This window comes from Chelon labrosus, assembly GCF_963514085.1.
Source record: "Chelon labrosus genome assembly, chromosome: 21".
Lineage (NCBI taxonomy): Eukaryota > Metazoa > Chordata > Actinopteri > Mugiliformes > Mugilidae > Chelon > Chelon labrosus.
In genome coordinates this window covers 1890542-1912062 of record NC_140354.1, presented here as the reverse complement: position 1 = coordinate 1912062, position 21521 = coordinate 1890542, and the positions used below count along the sequence as shown (strand labels likewise).

General features: G+C 41.2%; 3 protein-coding genes across 6 annotated transcripts in view; 2 read left to right on the top strand and 1 right to left on the bottom strand.

Annotated features, from left to right (window-relative positions):
* Positions 1 to 4074, top strand: part of dnm2a (dynamin 2a) — a 28520-nt gene extending 24446 nt beyond the window's left edge. For 2 of the 3 annotated variants that reach the window (XM_084570245.1, XM_084570246.1), the window contains one exon: positions 291 to 2702. In XM_084570245.1, coding sequence (XP_084426371.1) covers positions 291 to 363 — 73 coding nt within the window. In that variant the 3' untranslated portion in view covers positions 364 to 2702. Of the gene's footprint in view, positions 1 to 290; positions 2703 to 3266 lie in introns of those variants that run through there. The other variant, XM_084570247.1, reaches the window with a different exon arrangement.
* A 212-nt stretch (positions 4075 to 4286) lies between these two features.
* tmed1a (transmembrane p24 trafficking protein 1a) lies at positions 4287 to 6465 on the bottom strand. The gene is made up of 4 exons (XM_084570248.1): positions 6042 to 6465; positions 5460 to 5557; positions 4662 to 4848; positions 4287 to 4552 (listed from the first exon to the last, which is right to left on the bottom strand). Exons 1-4 carry the CDS (start codon positions 6228 to 6230, stop codon positions 4334 to 4336), a joined length of 693 nt encoding a protein of 230 aa, XP_084426374.1. The 5' UTR covers positions 6231 to 6465; the 3' UTR covers positions 4287 to 4333.
* A 6280-nt stretch (positions 6466 to 12745) lies between these two features.
* tnfsf14 (TNF superfamily member 14) lies at positions 12746 to 15643 on the top strand. 2 transcript variants are annotated; one of them, XM_084570225.1, is made up of 4 exons: positions 12746 to 13017; positions 14341 to 14377; positions 14465 to 14539; positions 14697 to 15643. In XM_084570225.1, the coding sequence occupies exons 1-4, from the start codon at positions 12823 to 12825 to the stop codon at positions 15083 to 15085; spliced, it is 696 nt and encodes a 231-aa protein (XP_084426351.1). In that variant the 5' UTR covers positions 12746 to 12822; the 3' UTR covers positions 15086 to 15643. The 2 variants fall into 2 exon arrangements, with proteins under 2 accessions (XP_084426351.1, XP_084426350.1); XM_084570224.1 differs by having other exon boundaries at positions 14341 to 14539.
* The last annotated feature ends 5878 nt before the right edge of the window (positions 15644 to 21521 follow it).

The following is a 21521-nucleotide window of genomic DNA, read 5'->3' as shown; positions in this document are numbered from 1 at the left end:
GAGTTTACGTACTGAAATTTTATTGTTGTTTTTCTGATATTTTGTCACCGATGTCACATCACGCTCTACCTTTTAAGATTCACAGGCATCGTTTGTCATTTTGCACTCTCGCCAGTTACACCATCTCTATACCTCTAACTTATCATTCTCTTCTTAGTCTTAGTTTTCTCTCTCTCACTCTTCCTCTGTGCTTTGCGTTCCCTCTTCTCCCTCTGTCGGGTTGTTTGGTTTCTTCACTGTCAGTGAGTGTGTCTCACTCCTTGTCCTTTATCCTCTCTCCCCCGATGCAGCCGAAGACCCCCTGGTGCTCCTTCTCACCGGCCCACCATTATCCGCCCTGCTGAGCCCTCCCTGCTAGACTAGACCTGTGGCCAAGCCCACCTAAGTGTGTATGTTTGTGTGTGGATGTTTGTATCTGCACACTATAGGCCAGGCCCGGGGGCTCGAGGGAGTGGCCTGACTAATGCAAAACCTGCATCATCCAGCCGTGTTGATATGACTATTCAAGCAATGTTAATTAGCTGCTAATCCTGTCTTTATAAGTGCGCATGAAAGAAAGAAGGCCCTCAACCACTTGAATATTACATTTGACTGCTAGGAATACAAGATACAACTCTGATCTGTGTGATGCACTGAGCTTCTATCAGTAGGAGATGATGTATCAGATTCAGTTCAGGAGTTTTTAATTGTCCTTACTGGTTTATTTCCTCATCAGTGTCTTTTCTTTCTTCTGACGAGGCTCCCAGCAGACGTACTTTAATTAACTTATTAACTGGTACAGGCTGGCTTCCCTCTCCCCTTCCTCCACCTTTTCAGACTGGCCCAGATGCTCAAGTCTAGATCTTTGTGTAATATACACACTTAACCTGTTCAGTTACTGTTTTACTGGATTTCCATACCCTAACTGATTTCATACTGAAAAACAATAGCTTATTATCATTGTTGTTATTGTTTTGGTGGTGTCAATCATATTTTTTTCCTTGTGTTATTTTATTTGAGTGACTTTGTCCTTTTTAATGACCGTTATAAATGTAGCTTTAAAATAAAAATCCTAATCGCAGCCGAGACAAAGGATTAAAAGACACGGGACAGGGTTGCATGATACTGGGAAAGTAGCTTCAGCTCCTCCTTTGTGAATGATACTTCCAGAATGAAAAGATGTCAACTAGATTGACCACTATGATCCAAGCACTTCTAACCACCTAGCCTTACAAGAAGCCACTCAGAACAGGGAAGTTGTCGTCCGTTACCAGAACACTATGCACAAAAACCCAGGAGAGAGAAAAAAAGAACGACGGACCGAAGGCTGGAGGCACTTTGTGGCAGGCTTTTTCCACTAATTCAGAGTTGTAATAGCCTTGAATTGTAAGCCCTTTAGTCTCAGTTGAACTCCATTAAAGCCTGCGGCCTTTGAGTAGACTAATTCTTGGATTTGCAGATTCAAATAGAACAGAGCAGAGAGTACAGTTCACTCCCAGAGAGGATCAGACTTTAAGTGAAGTCTTGGGGTGTATAGATGAGGACGGATCTGTGCTACAAAGATGGTGTTAAGGGTAGAGGAGATGTTGCATCTCTTCCAGCGTCAGCTATTATTGCTCTCATTTCTGCTTCCATGCGTTAACATGTCGTTGTAAATAGCTGGACCATACTGGAGAATTGGCTTGTTTGGAGAAAATCATGCACAATGCCACCGTAGTAATCAAACTAAAGGAAGCACTAACATTTAATAGATCAGCCTTCGACGTAGGGAAACCAGATTGGTCATCTCCTCATGCATTATTTATAACCTGGGCATTTGTCATATCTTTTGTTTTTGGTTGCAATTGTATTAGCTTTGTACAACTGTATTCTACTCTGCACCCTACGTCTCCTGGACTTTTATCTGGGGTTCTGCTACAGGGATTAGTTGTCAAAACATGTTAGGCACTTGATTGTTGACATGCACAGATGTGATTATTTGCTGATGAATATCTTTTGATTGCTCTCTGAGGGTATTTGACCATTTAAAAGAAATGATCTTAAACGTTAAGGGGGCGGGGGGGTTTGTCAAGGTGGGAGTGATGTTTGGCAACTCGGAGGCTTTCTGTTTTTGGTTTGATTAGTAATTTTGCGGGTGGTGGGAGTTGTGGTGTATAAAGGCACATCCTGTCTAAAGAAACTGCCAAGGCTTTCACCTACAGAGAGTAGAAATTAGCCAACCTGACCCATATCCCAAATTACAGATTCTTGAGACAGAATGTACTTTTTCTTCCTTTCTCCAGGTCTGGTTTATAGTGACAGTGCCAGAAAGACTAAAGTCTACTTCAGCATGACAAATTAAAGACAATTGACACATTGTGTTCCTCAAATCCCCGGAACACAAAAGTTAATTTGACAAAACATCTCATTGGCCAGAGTTTGTTGAAGATCCCTTGTGCCTGTCACTTCAGACTGTCCTTGAGAAGCCCAGACTGTAAATGCCTGTCATGTATTAGGTTGTGGGCCTTTCTCTCTAATGGATGTACCCTGTCTACTTCCTCTTTCCTGCCCCCCTCCTGCTCCAGATATGGAGAAGGGGGTGGGAAACCATCATGCAGAAATCTTTCTTTTTGTTTTGCAAACCTTTGTCAAGTGCCTCTGTAGCAATGAATTGATTTGAATGAATGACATGAACTGATTTAGAAAGGAGAGTAAATAAAGAGGTGTTGTGTACAATAAAGGGACTGGCTCTGGTGGTTGGTGTCTCCTTGTGTCCTGCGTTATCCACTTTCTCCTCTCTCAAATAATGTAGAGCTCCTCCTAGTTTTCCTCTCCTGCCTTTCTACTTCTAAACTGACATTAACTCTCTACTTACAGGTAGATGCTTTACACTCAGCACATGCATTTTCACCAAATTTAAAACAATGAAGGCTGAGTGGCCTTTTAGCAGTGTCCTGTATAGATTAATAAATATTTTCACTGATCAGCAGGAGAGGACTATCCAGTCAGAATGAAAAAGGGCTAATACAATGTGGTAGGCTAAAAATGACAACTTCCAATGGTGTATCAGTATTTTAATAAACAGTATAGATCTTAGCCTGACTGACACAGTCGCTTAAACACTCATGCAAATGTTATTCAAATCTCCCACAGGTCAAAAAGTTGTCAGCTCTTATCTGAAAAAGCTTTTGAGCTGCAGCAGAAACGAACAGATCCAGATTTCTGCTAGCGTTTGCCCCAGAATTCATTCTTTACTGCATGTCTCGAGGTTAAAAGTGTATTAACGTTGGTTGATTGTTCCTGAACAGGCGTCCTGCTCCCCGTCGAAACCAGTGGTGACCCTGACCAGCCCGCAGTGGACGTGAACTTACTGCAGTCCATGACAAGCAAGGACACTGAGGAGCTACATATTTTATTTATTGTTGTGCTGCCAGTAAAACGGAAGAATTCAGAGTGGGAGGCATTTAGTTTGAAAATAAATAAAAATCTCTGGTGAATTCTGTCTAAAGTTGATCCAGCCACGCAGTAGAAGTTTTGAACCTAGTTAAAATACATTAACCTAGTTAATGTTTATTCCTTCAAAATCTGTAATCTCATACGGTTAGAACATGCTGCCATGACATGATGCCTTCCTGGTGGTGGAACCACAGAAAATGATGCCAGAAAATGTTAATGATGCCTCAAAGTGAGAAAATACGTTTGTGTGTGATTAAAATGTCCAACAGGTCTACTGAGCTATGGTTGTACAAAGAAGAAACCAGTGACTGCAATGAGTTTAAATAATAGCAAAGACATTAATATTCAGCCTGTACTTGTTTCTGCATCAATCATGCTCAGTGCCTATATAAATTCCAAATGGAGAAATAAATCAGGGAGACTGTTTAGTGATGTGTGAATACATGTTTTTTTGTTTAGTAAAATTCTTTTTATTATTTTATTTGCGGTGCACTGTAAGGATGTTAGGTTTCTGATATCATTTTGGTTTTGTCTTGGCTGTTGGTTTAATAAAGCAGAGCGTTGAGTTTTAAAAAGGCAGAGCTACATGTAAATGAAGTTGAATAAAGCAACAATCCTGAGAGAATAGCTGTACCTTTCTCCTGGACCAACAACTGCACATTAACAAATAGCAGTGCTGCAGATATTTTATGGTGTGGAGTGTTGTGTGTATGTATGTACAGTATACTATAAATAATGTACACATGAGTTTAGATTAAAAAAAAAAAAACTAAATATCTGCATGACATATTTTTCCCTAAGTGTGAACTATCCACTTAAAGTCAGCTCACCAGTTACTACACCTCAGTCATACTTGCATGTGTAAGAGCTGTCAGGTACTGTGATGTGGTGGCTGGATGTAATACAACCTCTACTGTGACTATGTGCAGACTCGCTTGGTGTTGTCAAAAAGGCGCCGCAGGCTGTAAATTTGAGTGAAGGCAACGGTGAGCATGACGAGCAGGTTTAGGCAGGACCAGAAGGACACTCTCCACAGGTTGTCCTCCAAGAGGTAGCGGTCCCTCGCCTCGAAGGCCCGCAGCATACTCTGCACCTGACGGCTCTTCTCCAGGTGCCTGTACACAGAGTCCATGCTCACCTGCGATGAAGAGGGGGGAAAAAAAACTTACTGGGATGTCAGTAGAGTTGTTTGGCGGGGGAGCCGTACATGCAGCAGGTTAAATAGTATTTCGTTTTTTCCCTCTCACCCTGATGTCCTCCAGTTTGTACTCCGCCATGTCCTCGGTCATAGCAACGCTTGCCCACTCGTCTAGGCCTGGGCCAGCGTTCGTCTGACTGTTGAGGATCACTTCAAAGAACACCATCTTCTCTGACAGTTTGCTGAAGCTGTTGTCAAAACACAAGCGATAGTCTCCAGCCTCTGTGGGATCCACCCTGAGGGAAAGAAAAGCCACATTTTAAAGAGAAAGGCCAACTGATCTTCAATAATACAGAGGAAAATTACTTAAATAAATGCTATATCAGGCATAACACCGATCAGGCATAACATTATGACCACCTTCCTAATATTGTGTAGGTCTCCCTTGTGCTTCCGAAACAGTTCTAACTCATCAGAGAATGGACATGGGCCTTCTGAGGGTGTCCTGTGGTGTCTGGCAACAAAATCTTGTTAGTCGGGGCCTTTGGGGACGAACTGTTTTTGTGTGTCTGTGTCAGGCTGCATCCTGCTGGGGATGGCTGCTGCCATCAAGGAGTGTCATTGCTATGGGGTGGGGGTGTCTGGTCTGGTCTAGGTGGGTGCTACATGTCTAAGTAACATCCACATGAATGCCAGGTTCAAAAGTTTCCCAGCAGAACATTGAATTGTCACAAGATGGTTAATGTTATTTCTGTGAGCGGTCATAATGTTATGCCTGATTGGTGTATCTACCATAGTATAGTTGCTTGGAAAGTTACTTTTTGGAGCTATAATTAAGTGTGCAAGTATTGCAGACAGTGAGCATCACAAGGAGGTAGGTGGTCAAAGGAAAGCATATGTGACCCACATGTGGATGCCATCAGACCTCCTGAAGTCAGACACGAGCCGGTGTCCGCTGGGTGAGATGAGGGCAAACCCAACATCCAGGCCTGACCCCGCTATCACCTGAAAAAGAAACAGTCTTCAAGTTACCAAGAATTCCCTCACACAGCCACTGCTCTGCTCGCATCCTTGTTTCAGACGTGCATTTCACAGCCTGAGCTTCACTCAGATTATCTGGCCAACGGCTGCCTGATATTCAAATTAAAGCCCTGATAGCACGCTGAGCTAGAGCACATTCATTCAAGACAAGCTCAGAAACTAAAAGACTGTAAGACTCTGTTCATGCTCGCATGTGCCTTGCATGTTTGTATGTGAAGCACATCTACATATTTTTTAGTTTTCCCTTTGCCCTGTTTTAAACGGGTGTCTTCAACAGACAGCACCAGTGGTTTTCTTATCTCTCTGCACACAAGACCAAAGTCCAACCCTTTCTCTTGTTGTTCAGTTAGATATTATTCACTTTCTTGAAGCCATTTCAAAAACAGAACAAACAATTTTTGTCCTGGACAGACAAACCTAAACAGAGACAACAGAAGAGTGATTTTACCTGGTATTCAACTTCCATGCTGTCATCCCTTGCAGTAGTTTGGTAAAAGCACTCCGTGCTGCCGGCAGGTAATAGAAACGTAAATCCCATGTTTTGGTTTTGTCCCAGAGTAAAGCCAGCAGTCAGAGTTAAACATGCCAGCAAAGTGAGCTGTGCAGACGCAGTCATCCTCCTTTGTTGCCAGTGCATAGTCCATTAATTCCAACCTCTGAGCGGCTTGCTTCTATGTCACAAATGCACAATAAAGCAAGATTTCTGTAGGTCTGTAATTACTTACTGTCATACCCCAACGGTTGCACAGCAGCCTGACAGCCTGACAGGTTTCTCAGTCAAAGCTGAATGAATGAAACCTTCCAACCAGTCGACCTCTGCAGTCTGGACTCCACACACGGAAAACTGAGGACGGCTGATAAGGAGGAGTGTATTTATCAGGTAATTTAATGTTGTGTAATGTAATACACCACCTTGGCAATAATAATAATAATACTAAAAGAGGGAAAATAATAATAAAAAGGTATTTTAACATTTTCAGTTCTTCTTTCACCATTAATATACACAACATGTTCTTTTTTGAAAGTTTGTCTTTATAACTAATGCTGTTACTTGCCATGTGCTTCCATATCCTATAGGTGGCGCTGTGGGTAAAAGCTGACAAAATGCAGGCCACAGGCTTGATGAATATGCGAGTTTGACACTGACTGAACTATGTACGATATGAAAGAGGCTTAACAATAAGGATAAGGATAAATACCCACTAATTTATGAGGACATATTAATGCGGGACAGATGGTGAATTCTTGGTGCTTTAAATTAACACTCACTTTGTCTCAACTCCAAGTTGCCGCATACATAACTTGACACCAAACATCTCCAAAGACTCAGCATTCTTTGTAAAAGTTTACAATTTTACTACTTTTTATTATTCATATTGTTAAAAAGTGGAGAAATCAGTGGAGGAGATAAATACCGGACAGACTCATCAATTTACGGCGTGTTCAGCTGAGATTGGAAGAATAAAAATAGGTCACGTTCTGCTCTCAGACTGGTTGCTGTGGTTTTGGTCTTGACTAATAAAGCAAACTTAGCGGTAATTTTCTAATCGTGAGTAGCAGGAATTTATCATACATCTCCTCATAAGATACCACCTATCAGGTATTCACAACACTCAAGTTTTGAGAATGAGTTTGGGAAACCTTTTAATAAATAAAGACATCAAATGAGTTTACTTTCCTGTTTATCCAGCATATACTGATGTATCAAATCAGTACGAATCATGTCTTCAGTAACATTAGCATGTGTTCATCAAGTGTTTCTGGATGTGCAGGTAGCCAGAAAAGATAGACATTACTAGTAGCAGAAATAATCTGACTGTTTCACAGATTATTTGAAACATTGTCTGTGTTAGGATGGGAATGGTATTTGTATGGCATGTTAAAACAGTACCAGTAATGGTAATGTGTAATGTGTTTATTGCTGTATTTGGCCCTAAACCCCTCAGAGATACTCTGTCTCACAGGTCACTAACAGGCAGACTGCAGTACAGGTCCGGAACAAGAAAGACAGCAACACGTGTAGATAAAAGAAAGGGAGAGAAACAGATGACTGAGCAGGAAGAAAGCTGAAGAAAATGAGACGGAGAAAGGAAGCGATAACAGACACGGTGTTCAATTTTTAATAAGTGTTTAAAGATATTTCTTTTCTGGAAAGACTCTTGAGTCAAGATGAGAAACAGAAAAGGGGAAATTCAAGATTTTCCCTCTTTATCTTTGTATTTCTTTCTAAAGTTAAGCACTTTATTTGAACTTTCACAATTGTCACCGAATACACACACATACACACACACACACACACACACACACATATATATAGTTATAGTTATATGTAGTAAGTGCCTAACTTCAGAAAGGAGTTTCCCCTTTTCTGTTTCACATCTTACGGTCTCCAGTGTTATGTTACGTGACTATAAATATCATCAAAAGGTTTTCTAATCCTATTTAATTCATTTCCTCATCTCATTTCTTTGATTTGACAGTCAGATATTAGGCATTGTGATCTTTCGGACCTTTGCTTCAAGAAATCTTCTCTAACTGGACCTCTTTAGGTGGCACAGTGGTGTGGTGGTTAGCACTGAGGCCTCACAGCAAGAAGATTCCAGGTTCTAATCCTTGGGCCGACTGGGCCTTTCTGTGTGGAGTTTGCATGTTCTCCCTGGGTCTGCGTGGGTTCTCTCCAGCAGCTCTACATCAAGTGGCACACAGCAGGAAAGGAGAACCCTGAGGTAAAGATAACTTTTCTGACATCCCTCTGCGTACCACCGATACCATCAATAACAAATGCTGATTGTTAAACAGTGCACCCATCAGCAACATGTCCTAAGAGACAGCTAGTCCACAGAGACAGCTGTCAGCAGCATTTCTACCTCATTCACCTCTAGAAGAGCCAAGTCACTGAAAGACAGAGACAGGAAGACAAACAGAGACAGACAGAAAGAGATTTTCAGTTTGTCACACTTGAACACATGAGGTTGAAACCCTCAATACCACAACAACACATTATAAGACATTTTTTGTGGCATACAGTATCATTTGCTTTTTCCTTATTGTTTGGTTTGGCACTGCCTTTTGTTCAGTTTCTGTTCTCCCTTTCCATGCATTTGTTCTTTTAAATTAAGCGCCGTAGCATTTGAAGTATAAAACATGGTATACACAAATTAAATTATTAGTGGTGCTGTTGTTGTTGTAATAATCATCACAGCACAATGTAACTTACAAATAGTCCAAAATAAACAGACTTTCACTGTGAGGCAGTCCTTCTGAAGTAGCTGGCATTAAAACTGGTAGCATGCACCATGTTAAACTGCCACTTTCAACACACCACTACAGTCTGCATGTATATCGATGAAGGCGGCTTAGCATCGGCGTGGTCTGGTAAAATTAAACAAACAACTGATCAGTGTAGTGGAAATTTTTAGTGCTGACTATCATAACAAAATATTGATGAAATTAACGAGTTTTGTGGCAGATAATGTGTTATTTAGAAGCTGCGTTTCGGTGCCCCATTCACTCCTGTAGACAAAACACGTGCACCTGCTCAGACGCCTCTGTGAATTGTTCTTGCTTTTGCTCACACACGAACATCTACAACGTCACACTGTTGTCGGGCAAACTAACGGAGACAAAACATCGTACGAGAGGAACAAGAACCAATGAGCAGAAAGTAACTGTACAACGCCTAGTTTCTTGAATAAAACTTCTGCAAAACCTAAACGGGGGGGAGAATCTTCGGGGCATTCACAGCTTGTGTTGTTAGGTGTATGATTTTTCCCCCTTCATGAACTTTTGTTCATGAAGGGGGAAACTTTTGTTCATGAAGGGGGGACTTTGTTTGATGCAATAAAACTCACAAAGACAAAACCTTTGATTTGAGATCTTTTTATTCGAAGTTGTGAAAAAATCCACAACATCAGCCTAGTCAGATTTGAACTGGTGGTTTTGCTGGTTGACTGTTGATTAGTTGACAGCTGGCTAAGGTGGTTAAGGAGCATATACAGCTGCAGTATGTCACGTATTATAACCCTAACCCTTGAGACATACACTTGTAAGTGCTATCCTCAGTTACCTTAGTAGGTAACTGTAGCCGTTGGCCAAAAGCAGACATCGTCAGGTGGTACACAACCTTCTTAAGAGCGTTACGGCCCTCAACCACAACGCTCTCCAGTTGGTTGGCCGGCAGTGGTGGCCAACTCACTGTCCGCCTGCTCCTGTCCTCCAGCTTTCCTCATCTAATTATCATCACAGCACAATGTAACTTACAAATAGTCCAAAATAAACAGACTTTCACTGTGAGGCAGTCCTTCTGAAGTAGCTGGCATTAAAACCGGTAGCATGCACCATGTTGAACTGCCACTTTCAACACACCACTACAGTCTGCATGTATATCGATCAAGGCAGCTTAGCATCAGCGTGGTCTGGTAAAATTAAATAAACAACTGATCAGTCTAGTCAGATTTGAACTGGTGGTTTTGCTGGTTGACTGTTGATTCGTTGACAGGTGGCTAAGGTGGTTAAGGAGCATATACTGTACAGCTGCAGTATGTCACGTATTATAACCCTAACCCTAATAATCATCACAGCACAATGTAACTTACAAATAGTCCAAAATAAACAGACTTTCACTGTGAGGCAGTCCTTCTGAAGTAGCTGGCATTAAAACTGGTAGCATGCACCATGTTAAACTGCCACTTTCAACACACCACTACAGTCTGCATGCATATCGATCAAGGCGGCTTAGCATCAGCGTGGTCTGGTAAAATTAAATAAACAACTGATCAGCCTAGTCAGATTTGAACTGGTGGTTTTGCTGGTTGACTTTTGATTAGTTAACAGGTGGCTAAGGTGGTTAAGGAGCATATACTGTACAGCTGCAGTATGTCACGTATTATCACGCCAGCATACGTTACAGGTTGGAGGTGAAGGCTACAGTGTGGGTTGCAGTGTTGTGGATGTGGCTGGCAGCCTGCTATTTGGTGTTCAGTACCCTGTGTAGTGTACATTTGTTTGTATAATGTCAAGGTGCTGTAGGTTTGTTTTATCCAGATGTACATTCAAATTCATTTAGTTCCATTTCCAGCTTTCTTATCCTTCCTCTTCTCTTCTCTCTCTTTTTCTGTCTCTCCCAGGGCGGCCTCAAGCAGATGGGTCCCTCCATTTGAAGCCTTTGTGCTTCCTCTAGGTGTTTCTGGCTCTGGCTTCTGTCACATCTCTCCATTGTTCTTGTTTTATAACAAACCTCAATTTAAAAACTGAATAGAAGCAGCAACAGAACAGGACAGTCACTACTTTGCTGCTTGGATGTCTTACCATCAGGCCATGCCCATCCTGTTGTTAATTTAGTTCAATCAGGACACCTTTAGTCAAAGGAACTATACAGATTGCGTTTGCAATAGATATCTGTGGCAGTATGGAGAAAAAGACCTCATCTGGATATAAAACGTTGAAGGCATCAGTGATGCAGAAATGACATTGCTAAGACAGACAGAGCATTAAAGAAAGAGCTGAAGTGGAGGCTTGGTGAGAAAAGAGCAACGGTAGACACACTAAAGCACCTTAAATAAGGCACCCTCAGTGACATTTATTAGCGGCTATCAGAGGATGTGGGCTGGTGTATAAATGAATTATCATCTGATGTGGGTGTGATCGTGAGCTCGATTCGATTAAACATCTGACATGCGTTTTCTTTGGTGTGTTTGTTTGAAGTCTCTAAGAACCCTCCAAAAAAATATCATCACAGTATCTTCAGCTAACTTTTGAAGCTGTCGGTGCCAGAGCGATGTATCTACAGTCGAAAAGAGATAACCGAATTTCAACCTATGCAGGACTGCCAGGAAAATGCCATTGCTGTCCAAACAGAACTTTAGAGCAAACAACAGTTTGCCAGTGAACAAGTAGATAAGACCTTTTGAAATAATGCTAGACAGACAAATTCTCTTTTACACTGCATGTAAAGCATGGTGGTGGTTTGTTATGCTGTGGCTTGGGGTTGCTTCGCATTATGACATGTGTCTGATGAAGTATGCACACCAGCAAAAGAAAGCGTCATGGAATGGCCTAGTCGAAGCCCAGATCGAACTCCTGTTGACACGCTGTGTGGCGTTTTGAAACAGGCCACGCAAGAAGCCTCTCAAAAAGCTGCTGCAGCTGCAGGAATCAAGCAGGAGAGAGTGAATGAGTGGAGAAAATGTTGCTGATGCTAAGAGACTGATAGACAACTACACCCACGAGATGTTTGCTATGCTAATACTGTAGCATCTGCCCCAGTGCTGTACTCATGTTTCCTACGGAAGAATATGACATAAATTAAGAGTGCTTTCACCATTAGTCAGTGAAATATGTAACAGTAGTCGGTCTCATTTCCCTTTCACCCAATATCATTCTAATTATTATTCATGCCGTGACACATGAGTCCATGACACATAACAGCAACCGCCGTCATGTGTTACTGTATCGGTGTGGGCCATAACCTTTCACCCTTTTCAAAAGCCTTCCCTGCAAACACACGGGTCTGCTAGCTAGTGTTTTGTTTCTCATTTTCATTTCACGTCTATGGCATAAACACACACGGGTCCCACCCTAAAACACAGCCTCTGTGGCTAAACCGAGGTGAATAGGGAAATCTGAATCTGCAGGGTGGAGGTGGCTCAGTGTACACAAAAGGCCAGTGTTTCACGAGAAGTGGTGTGGTTAAGATTTTGATCTTAAGCTTGAATTTGTTCTCTCGGCCTAGTCGCTGCTGTCAGACCATGACACAAGCCACAGAGAAAGTGTGTATGAGAGAGGAAGTGTGAGATATTTCAACATTGCTACTGCAGTGAGCAGGAGTAGGAGGGTGTGCATTGTGCGTGGACTCTCACGTATTGTCGTCCTCTCACTTGAGACAGAATTTACTGCACTTAAAAAAAAAAAAGAAAGAAAAACTATATTGACACCTGCATCATGTGTTGTCCACGCTTTACACTGCACCTCCAGAAGCCTCCAAAGGTGCTTTGATGATACATCTCAGGCTTTCTGCATCTGAATGTATACTCTTTATTTGACTACTCGTGGAGCCATCCCCATTTGAACCAACCAGAAGTGAGCCCACCCATTTTGCAACTTTCCACACTTCTCTGCCTCTCAAGCATCCGTTTGTCTCTGCGACCCCTTTGAAGTAAGAGCTCTGACTTCTGGAGGACAGTTCTACGATAAGTCCTTTTTTGTTTTACAAAAAGAGCACAGCGGTCGGTATGTCTGAGTTTGGGAAACCCTCGGTGTATGTGGTGGATAGCCATGCGACAAGGCCTCCGTTGCCGCCAAGGATGAACCAGGGGCTAAGGCATGCCAGCGTGGCCCAGACCCTGCTGTTCATGCTGGTGACCCTGGCATTGTTCGGCATGGTCATAGAAGCTTGCTTCATCTACCGCCTCTACCAGGCTAATTCTGTGAGTATCATCTGCCTACGGGATCTTTTGCAATGTCACGCTTTGAGGTTTTTTTGTTCTATTAAATTTGCCTTTGAACCCCTTTGGTATTCTCACTTTCAGTTTTCTCTTCTTACTTCTAAACTCATTTCTTTAATATCTTCACTGATTTTTATGATAAATTTCCCTTTAAACACAACTCCTAAGTATTTAGAATCTGAAACATTCTTGTTGTTAGTGCAGTTTTTTTTATTTTGTTGTTGTTGTTTTTAAGATACATCATAATTCTACCATAACCGCTGACGTTGAAAATATATAACTGCAAACTGACTTCTGGGGCTTTAATTTTCCTTAGAACGCGAATGGATTTCATAAGATATCATCAACATATTTCACGTGATGGCGATAAGAGGAAGACGCTGTAAAATATACATTTTCAGCAAATATAAAAAAACCATGGGGGATGCACTGCGAATCACCACCACCACCACAATAAATGGAGTTAAAATATACATATATTATTGAGTTTATGTGATCTTCATATTGTTACTAAATAATCATTTCTTTTAAACGTTTAATGTATGTATTTCACTTGCTACATGTGGGGGGGAAACCGTCTGCTTTGCCGTTCCATTCGTATTACCAAAGTGGAAACTTCTGTTCAGTTATGGATTTTCCGGGTGCCATGACAGAATTACAGTTGGACATAAAAACCCATGCTATTCACATTCTGACAGACTGTAGCAACATTCATGCTTGGGGAACTTAATAATGATAAACCAAAGAACTCTCGTGACAGAAACAAAGTTGATATATACTCCGCTCATGAATTTGACTGTTTTTCTCCTAAAAGTGCTGATGCTGAATTTATGTCACTATTAAAGGGAAGAGAGCAGAGTAGAGATGGAGAAGTGTGTTGATTCCGACTCATTTACGGAGAACTCCCTTGATTTCCCCAAGGCTGTGGCATGAGAACGTAGTGTCTCGTGATGCTGAATGGCCACAGCTTTCGCAGTATTTCTACGATTTCCTGTCCGGCATTGGTCTGGGGTGGCAGTCACGAGGGAGATGATGTTGGTATATGCATACATGGCAAGCAAGGGACAGTGGAGAGAAGGAAGTAGTCTGTTTCATGTAGCATATCTGCATATACCTTTAGCTCATTACCAGAAAGAAAACGACCTGTCCCATTTCGCTCGGCAGATAAATGACACAAGAGAAACGCAAAACACCAAAAGTGTCCCTTGCAATTCGGCTTATGTGAATTCTCAGATTCCAAAGAGACGCGTATTTTCACAAGTGCAAACACACATTCACGCAATTCATTTTTTGCTTCCGTTGTAGGACTCCGACTCGGCATCCTGGTCTAAGCATAGCGGAGGTATGTCTCGGCATTCTTTTGCTCTAACGATAGATGATTTTGATTTCAAACTACACACAAGAAACGTAATGTCTGGTCCTTCCACAGGTAAATACGATACTGCTCCCACTAGAGAACCCGATTATGATGTTCTTCCTTCCAAACCGGTTGCACATCTGACAGGTAAAATCTACATTTTTCTTCCTTGCATAACCAGAATTTTTTATTTACTACTATAGCAAAGAATTTTATATATTTCACACACATTCTGAGATTGGGGCCAAAAGTTATCTTTTAAAAACATCACATAATTCCTTTTGCATGTTTCTTTATTTTACAGACGGACAAGATGTTGTTCATGAACACAACATAATGGCATGGAGCATGAATGCACAACCTCTCCTCTATGGCATGAACTACACCAAAGGAAGACTTATCATTAAGAAACAGGGCTACTACTATGTCTACTCCAAGGTTTTCTTCTCAAACGTCAAAGCATTTTACCATGTTATCGGTATGTATACCGAAAAATACGCTGGGGAAAATATTACCCTCCTCCAGTCCAGAAAATACTCCCCAGAGTCCAACAGAATGATCCGGTCCAACAGTTACCTGGGCGGAGTGTTCCACCTTTACAAAAACGACGCTATTTTCGTGAGCGTCAGTAACACCAAACATATTGAGCGCCACAAGCCCTTTGAGAACGTCTTTGGCGCATATATGATATGAACGATGTCCTCTGATGTCCTTTATGATCAAAAAAGCTTTGAGTAAGAGGAATTCAAATTGCACAAGTCCTCTCTGGAACGCTGATTCCACTGGTAATGAAAAAACAGGTCCGTACTCAGAAAGGGAAGTGTGAAACTCTCTCTCTCTGACTTTGCTTTCTCGCTGCGAATGCACATGTCTTCAACACTGTAACAAATCTTTTCATTTCTACAGTATAGCTTCACTTGTATAGACCTACAAACTTTAAATGAAATGTGTAAATGTCAAAAAAATGATGAATAACAGATGGAGTTAAAATATTCATGTATTATTGAATTTTTGTGATTTTCATATTTTTACTAAATAATTATTTCTTTTCATTCTTGCTTCACTTCTGGCACATAATGTATTTATTACAGCTCGATATAACTGTTGTACGTGTCTTGTGTTCAATGACTGTACAGTGTCATAATTGTGCAAGGCAATGAAATAAAAAGACGTTGATCTAAAAGTCTTGCCTGTTTTACTCTTGGCTTTAATAAGGTCGTGCAACTGAATTTAATTCACTTCCTGCTGTGTCAGATGAGGCCGTGCTGAGTGGTCTCAGCATCGGCAGATGTTTCACCCACTCAGTCCAACCACAAGAGGCACAGTTTTTTAAGTACCGCAGTGACACATTACAAAAAGACTCCTGCCCTTGACCTCAATTCTATTGTATGTAACATGGACGGTAAAGCAGTAGAGCAGCTGTTTGTATAATAGATTTACTTCACATGATGGCGTCTTCCTTGAGGCATTCAGGTCAGCGTTTCTATTTACTGTAATGTCGTGAGCTATCATTTTCTATTCATCGGCGTAGTGACAAGCATGCCGACATGCCTCGTACGAACATGAGGCGTCATCGCTCTTTGAAGCTTCTTTCTCTTTTGCGTCTCTCATGCAGTCACTGTTACGCTTTCCCTTCATTTGTGTCTGTTCGAAGAAGCTGCTCTTGAAAACACCCACGGGTTTGTGTATTTGTAAACTGAGGAGGAAGTGGTAGTGGGGGCCGTTTGGGGGAGGGGGTGTCGACAGTAGATTGCCTGACTCACTTTCCAACCCCAGACCCGCAGAGCAAAGGCAGGTGAAAACGTACTTTAGCAGGACTACATATGTCTCTCACATCGCTCTCTCTCTCTCTGTGTGAGTGTGTGTGAGTGTGTAGGTTGTTGAAGCTCGAAATTATTTTTTCCAAGTTCCAAGTTTTGTTCAAATCAAGAAAACCCTCACTGAAACCCATATCACAGGTGGCTGAGACTTCCTTGTACTGTCACAAATATATCTGTGAGTCATTGTCTTCCAGTGCTGGCTGACCTGTGAGTTGTGAGAGACTGTACCAACAAAAGGAGGGGGTGCTGCATCAGCTGAGTGGTTGGAACTCATCCCTTTGGTCTAAGCATGACTTTGACAGAGATTCGTGTGGGATGAAAGTACTCTCTAATTTGCTATGATCTTCAACAAATTATTCACACTTCCATAGACGAAACCAACAGTTTCCACTGGTGAAGCATGTCTGCTGTCAGATATCAATCTGTTGAGACACACATCTCACAGACTCACAATCTTTACGCTACACTCTTGAAAAAAACAGTCCTACATGTCTGCCCTTCAGAAGCCTTGTTTGTTATACACTGACATGATGTCTAGAGCCATATCTTTTACCAAAACTAAAACTGAAAGAGGTGGCCGTGGCACACAGCTAACTGTCCTTGACTAAATGCTGTCCCCTTGTGTTGATCTCTTGCTCGCGTAGGGAACAGTAGAGAGCATTTGGCTTGTTTTAAAGCTTGACGGTTTACTGATAAAAAAGAACATTTTTGTGTACATGTTCGGTTTTAACCAACTCCAAAAAGCTCAGGGACTGTATGTTTGGATTTTTATAAAATTCATTTCAGTACTTTCTTGAATATATTCTCGGTTCTTCCAAAGTCTGCATGCTGAAAACATGTCTGACCACACACTCAAGCTCTCTCCATGATGTCTGGGAGGAAATGCTATAAATAGTGCGTGGATACACAAATGATTGTCTCGCCACTGGGCAGTGGAAACCAAGAGTGGGAACAAATCAACCTATGCAGGTGCCACTAATAAATGAAACAGAGTAGGTGGTAACATGTTCTGTCTGCTCCCTGCATTTGAATTCACCATGTCTGGACCTGTCCTCGGTGTGATCGAAAGCCGAGGTGGGAACAGCTAATACAGTGAGCAGTGAGAGTTATGGCAGCCTGCGGCTTAGGTCTGGAAAAGAAGAGCTTTCAGATGAGACCTCGGTATGCTGGAAAATATGTCTTGGCTGTGATGACTAATACCATGTTCCAATGACCTTTTCTGTAATACACTGCATCTCCATCAGTGTGATGTAGATGAGTAGACATGGCGATGAGTTTTTAATTTTTGCTTTGTCAGAGTTTGGAGGCCACGTTCTTCAAAAGCATGTGACAGGGAGGGTCCCGCTGTGGTAATTCTGCGGTACCCCACTGGTACCTCACCATCTCTTGCTTTCACTTCATATCTAGGGTCTCAAAAATGACTCACAAATGAAAGTTCTATTTCATTGTTTTAAGTTTATTTATCTCCTTGCTCAGACTTTTAAACACGTCAAAAGAATAAACAAAGTACAGAAAATATAGTTTAGAATTATGACATTCTCATTGTTGATGTTGATGTAGTAATAAGACACATTTAAAGGTTCCCAGAACTAATGCCAGGCATTTTTTTTCAGATGCATGAGCTGAAAAAAAATGCTGAATCAGTGACAATAACCAATATTTCTTTCAACATCTCATAACACATGAAACTTTATGCATCAACCACCATGACTTGTGATTTCGTAATGTGTAATACCGGTAGTGAAGTGCAGATTTGGAGGTTAGTTTTGTCATTTCACTTTTAAATTTAGATTATGATAATACGACACAGCAAATGAGAGAGGGAGAAACGCCACACGGTCACGCCTGAGGAAACAAATCACATTTGCAGTTTTACACTTTACTATTGTTAAACACCTACCAGCCACAGTGAGCGCTTAAGTCTAGTTGTGACGGAATGAAAGAAAACGTACATTCCAGTGGCAGTACCCGTATTTTGTGTAAATTTTGAGTTAAAACAATGAATAAATAAAACATAAATATATATAATTCATACAATTCAACCATATAAAAAAACAGATGAGCAATTTGAAAGTAAAAGTTGTGCAAAAACAGTATTTGGCTGAAAAAAAAAAGAGGTTTTCAGCCAATAAATTTGGCACTGATACATTCTTGAAGTCGACTACTAAACATTCTAAACGTAAGAAACTCCAACACAACAATTAATTTTGAACAATGAAGTAAGTCTTCTTTATTTTTACAGACCTGCTTTACGGCTACTTGGAAAGCGATGAGAACAGTCCAGCTTTTATAATCTACGTTAGGGAGGATTCCCCCAAACCTGCAGCACACCTATGTCACAATATTACAGTGTATTGAAGTGAGAATTTGTGAGTAGAAAGTCAGTGAAACAGACTTGTAGTGATGACACTGTACGCAGTATATCAATTTTACTAGCTAACATTTTTCTCTTTTTTTCTTTTAAGTAGATCAGAATTTAAAGGGGTGAGTCTTTTTTTATAATTATTATTTTTTTTTTATACCAGCTTTTGCTTCCATTCTCTGTGACCCCTCGCCTCTATGACTGCAGACAGGCTGTTGTGCAATTTTCTGATCTGGTGATCCAAAGTTGATGACAATAACATTTTTTTGTCCCAAGAGAAGTACACATAGCCGCCTTAGCATGAGAGGAGGGTTGCTGCAGAGTGGGTTCCAGAGCTGGAGGTTGTGTCTCTAAGGCTTAACCATGTAGATGATATCCAGGTGGGTGACGGATTCAGTCTCGTTAACACACTTTGCCGATGAGCTGATGGTGAATTTCAGCGTCCCTCCAGCAGACAGCTGCTCTACCTTGCTGAGCATGCCTGTGCTGTTGGTTTTCGTATTAATCCAACCCTCCAGCAGAACAATATTATTCCACATCAGGTTCACAGTGTGTGTCCCGGTCGAATGTTTGCACGAAGATAGAGTCACCCGAAGATTTAGGAAATAGTATCCATCCTTCATTATTAACAGGCCATCTTCTCTTTCTGATACCACGCCTGGATCTCTACTTTTGGAGACCCATTTAATTTCATTGTTGACTGTTGGTGACAGAAAAGCCGCTGTTAGCAGTATATTGGTTTTCTCATTTAGAAATTCTGATTATCCTGTTGAAAATTTCACATGTGGCAATACATATGTATTGTAACTACAATTGATTAAATTATATTTGCCAGAAACACATTTTCATCTGACATTACATTTTCTATATTGTGAACAATCATATTATAGGGGTACGATGATACGTACCCCTTTTTTCAACTCTTGCTATAAATCATAGGTAGAGACAAAGATAAAATAGGAAAGCTTTACCTTTACCGTTAGTAGCCTTAAAGGTAAGCATTTTGCCTTTGCCTAAGAAAAGCTCAGAGCGGTTCTGTGGAAAGAAGAAGAGCTCCATTAATCTCAAGGTGTTAACATAAAATGTGGTGGCAACATGGCTTCCCCGGCGACACGCAAAACCAGCTACAGATGTTTTGTTTTTTATGATGTGGTGATGAGACAGCCACCTCCATTGTAAATGTGAGAACAGAACAAATTATACACTATCTTCAGAAGGAAAATCAAGAGACAACACTTTAGTTTAGTGGCATTTCCCCGAATGTGGCAATGACGTCACTGAGCTTCCTCCATGAAGTGGTTAGACTGTGTGACATAAGTAAATCAAAAGGGAGTGTTCTGAGACAGACTGGATGTGGAGGTTTGGAATAATGAGATTACAAACACATACAAAATAATGACAGTAATGGTAATAACAGCAGATTTGAGTCACCAAGCGCGTGTTCAGATTGCAAGAACATATTACACAGCAAGGTCAACTGCAGAAGCGTGAACTCTGAGACTGGGGTTATCTTACCAGAGGTATATTCTGTTCCTGGGAATACTTTTTGGGCTCTGCTTCTACAGCGCTAATGTTCTGAGACTGGAAAAAGGGAACAGAAGCACAAAATATGCTCATAATAAATCTTGCAAGAAGGTTTTGAGAAGAAAAGTGACAGCAAATGAAGGCTGAACCAACTATAGATGCAACGAGGCCATTCAACTTCTCCATAGGAAGATCAACAGTCTGCAGTCATTGTTTATCAGAGGCATGCTCCGGTAAAAGAGTTTCTCAAAACACTTATTATACATCCACAATCCTACACTTATATTTCCTTTAATTTACATTAGTAATGATCTAATACTTCTGTATCTGTGTACTGTTTTGAATCATTTCATGGGACTAGATTCTGTTCTATCTGAACACTGTGAGGAAACTTTCCCTGTTTGGGCGTCATGACAGGGGTCTGTAACCAGCTGTAGACCACAGGCAGAGGTGTCTGTCTCACCAGCTGTGCTACTGCCAAAACCACAAGAAAGAATAACTGCGCTGCACAGGTGTTTCATAAGAAAAGCAAAAATATTTTTTGGCACATGTTGATTCATTGAAGTTATTTATGTTTATAATAAAAAAGTTTACAGTGTAAAGTCTGTGTCTCATCATTATGACCATAAGCTAGTTTAACATTCTCTAAATTCAATCTGAGGCTGTATTAAGAGTTCTCACCAGGCCATTATGTCCCGCTGTGAAGACGAGGATGATGAGCACAATCTGGATTATGGAAACGATGGTGGTCCACAACAGGAGGATATGGATCAAGCAATGCTGTGTAGTCTGTGGCATGGTCAGTCCAACGGCAGTGTTCAGACAGGTCTGAGCCTTGTGAGCGGCGCAGGAAGGCAGATGTTAAGAAGTGACGAGTGTAGAGGTTCCGAGTTTCCTCTGCTGTGCACCAAAGCAGTGTGTGTTTGCTTCCTGAGCTCAGTGTGTGCATGTGATGACTATGTTTTAATGTCTGAGTGTGTTCTGCTGTGCTCTAGGTATCTATAGAACAAAAAGGAATCCAAATGGTACTTTCCCCTGTATGCTGCTGAAGGCAAGCACACAAGTCCCAGATTGTATCTGCATCTGGGGGCTGGCCCTTCTCTCCTACTCATCACAACTCACACAAAGAGGAAGAACAAGACTTACTATTAGGGGGATAAGGAAGGACTGAAGAACTTTGACATGATTGTTTGTCCATATGAATCATCTACTTCCTCATTTATGGAGAGATTTTGTGAAGATTCTCAAAACATGTATCTTCCAACTCCTGGCTTTGCTCTTTTTGGTTCCGTATTTTTCCTTTCGATGTATATTTGTATTACACTGTAGAATATTACATGCTAAAACGGATTGTTCAGCAGGACAATGTGCTAAATGCATGTAAGGGTAACAATAAGTTAATGGAATGATTCAGCATTAAACT

Excerpts from the sequence above, each read along its gene's own strand:
- tmed1a (XM_084570248.1), bottom strand. The coding sequence starts at position 6,230 with ATGCACTGGCAACAAAGGAGGATGACTGCGTCTGCACAGCTCACTTTG. Across the intron at positions 5,558-6,041 it reads GCATGGAAGTTGAATACCAG|GTGATAGCGGGGTCAGGCCT; the intron begins GTAAAATCACTC and ends TTTCTTTTTCAG. Across the intron at positions 4,553-4,661 it reads ACAAACTGGAGGACATCAGG|GTGAGCATGGACTCTGTGTA; the intron begins GTGAGAGGGAAA and ends TCTTCATCGCAG.
- tnfsf14 (XM_084570224.1), top strand. The coding sequence starts at position 12,823 with ATGTCTGAGTTTGGGAAACCCTCGGTGTATGTGGTGGATAGCCATGCG. Across the intron at positions 13,018-14,340 it reads GCCTCTACCAGGCTAATTCT|GACTCCGACTCGGCATCCTG; the intron begins GTGAGTATCATC and ends CTTCCGTTGTAG. Across the intron at positions 14,540-14,696 it reads ACCGGTTGCACATCTGACAG|ACGGACAAGATGTTGTTCAT; the intron begins GTAAAATCTACA and ends TTTATTTTACAG.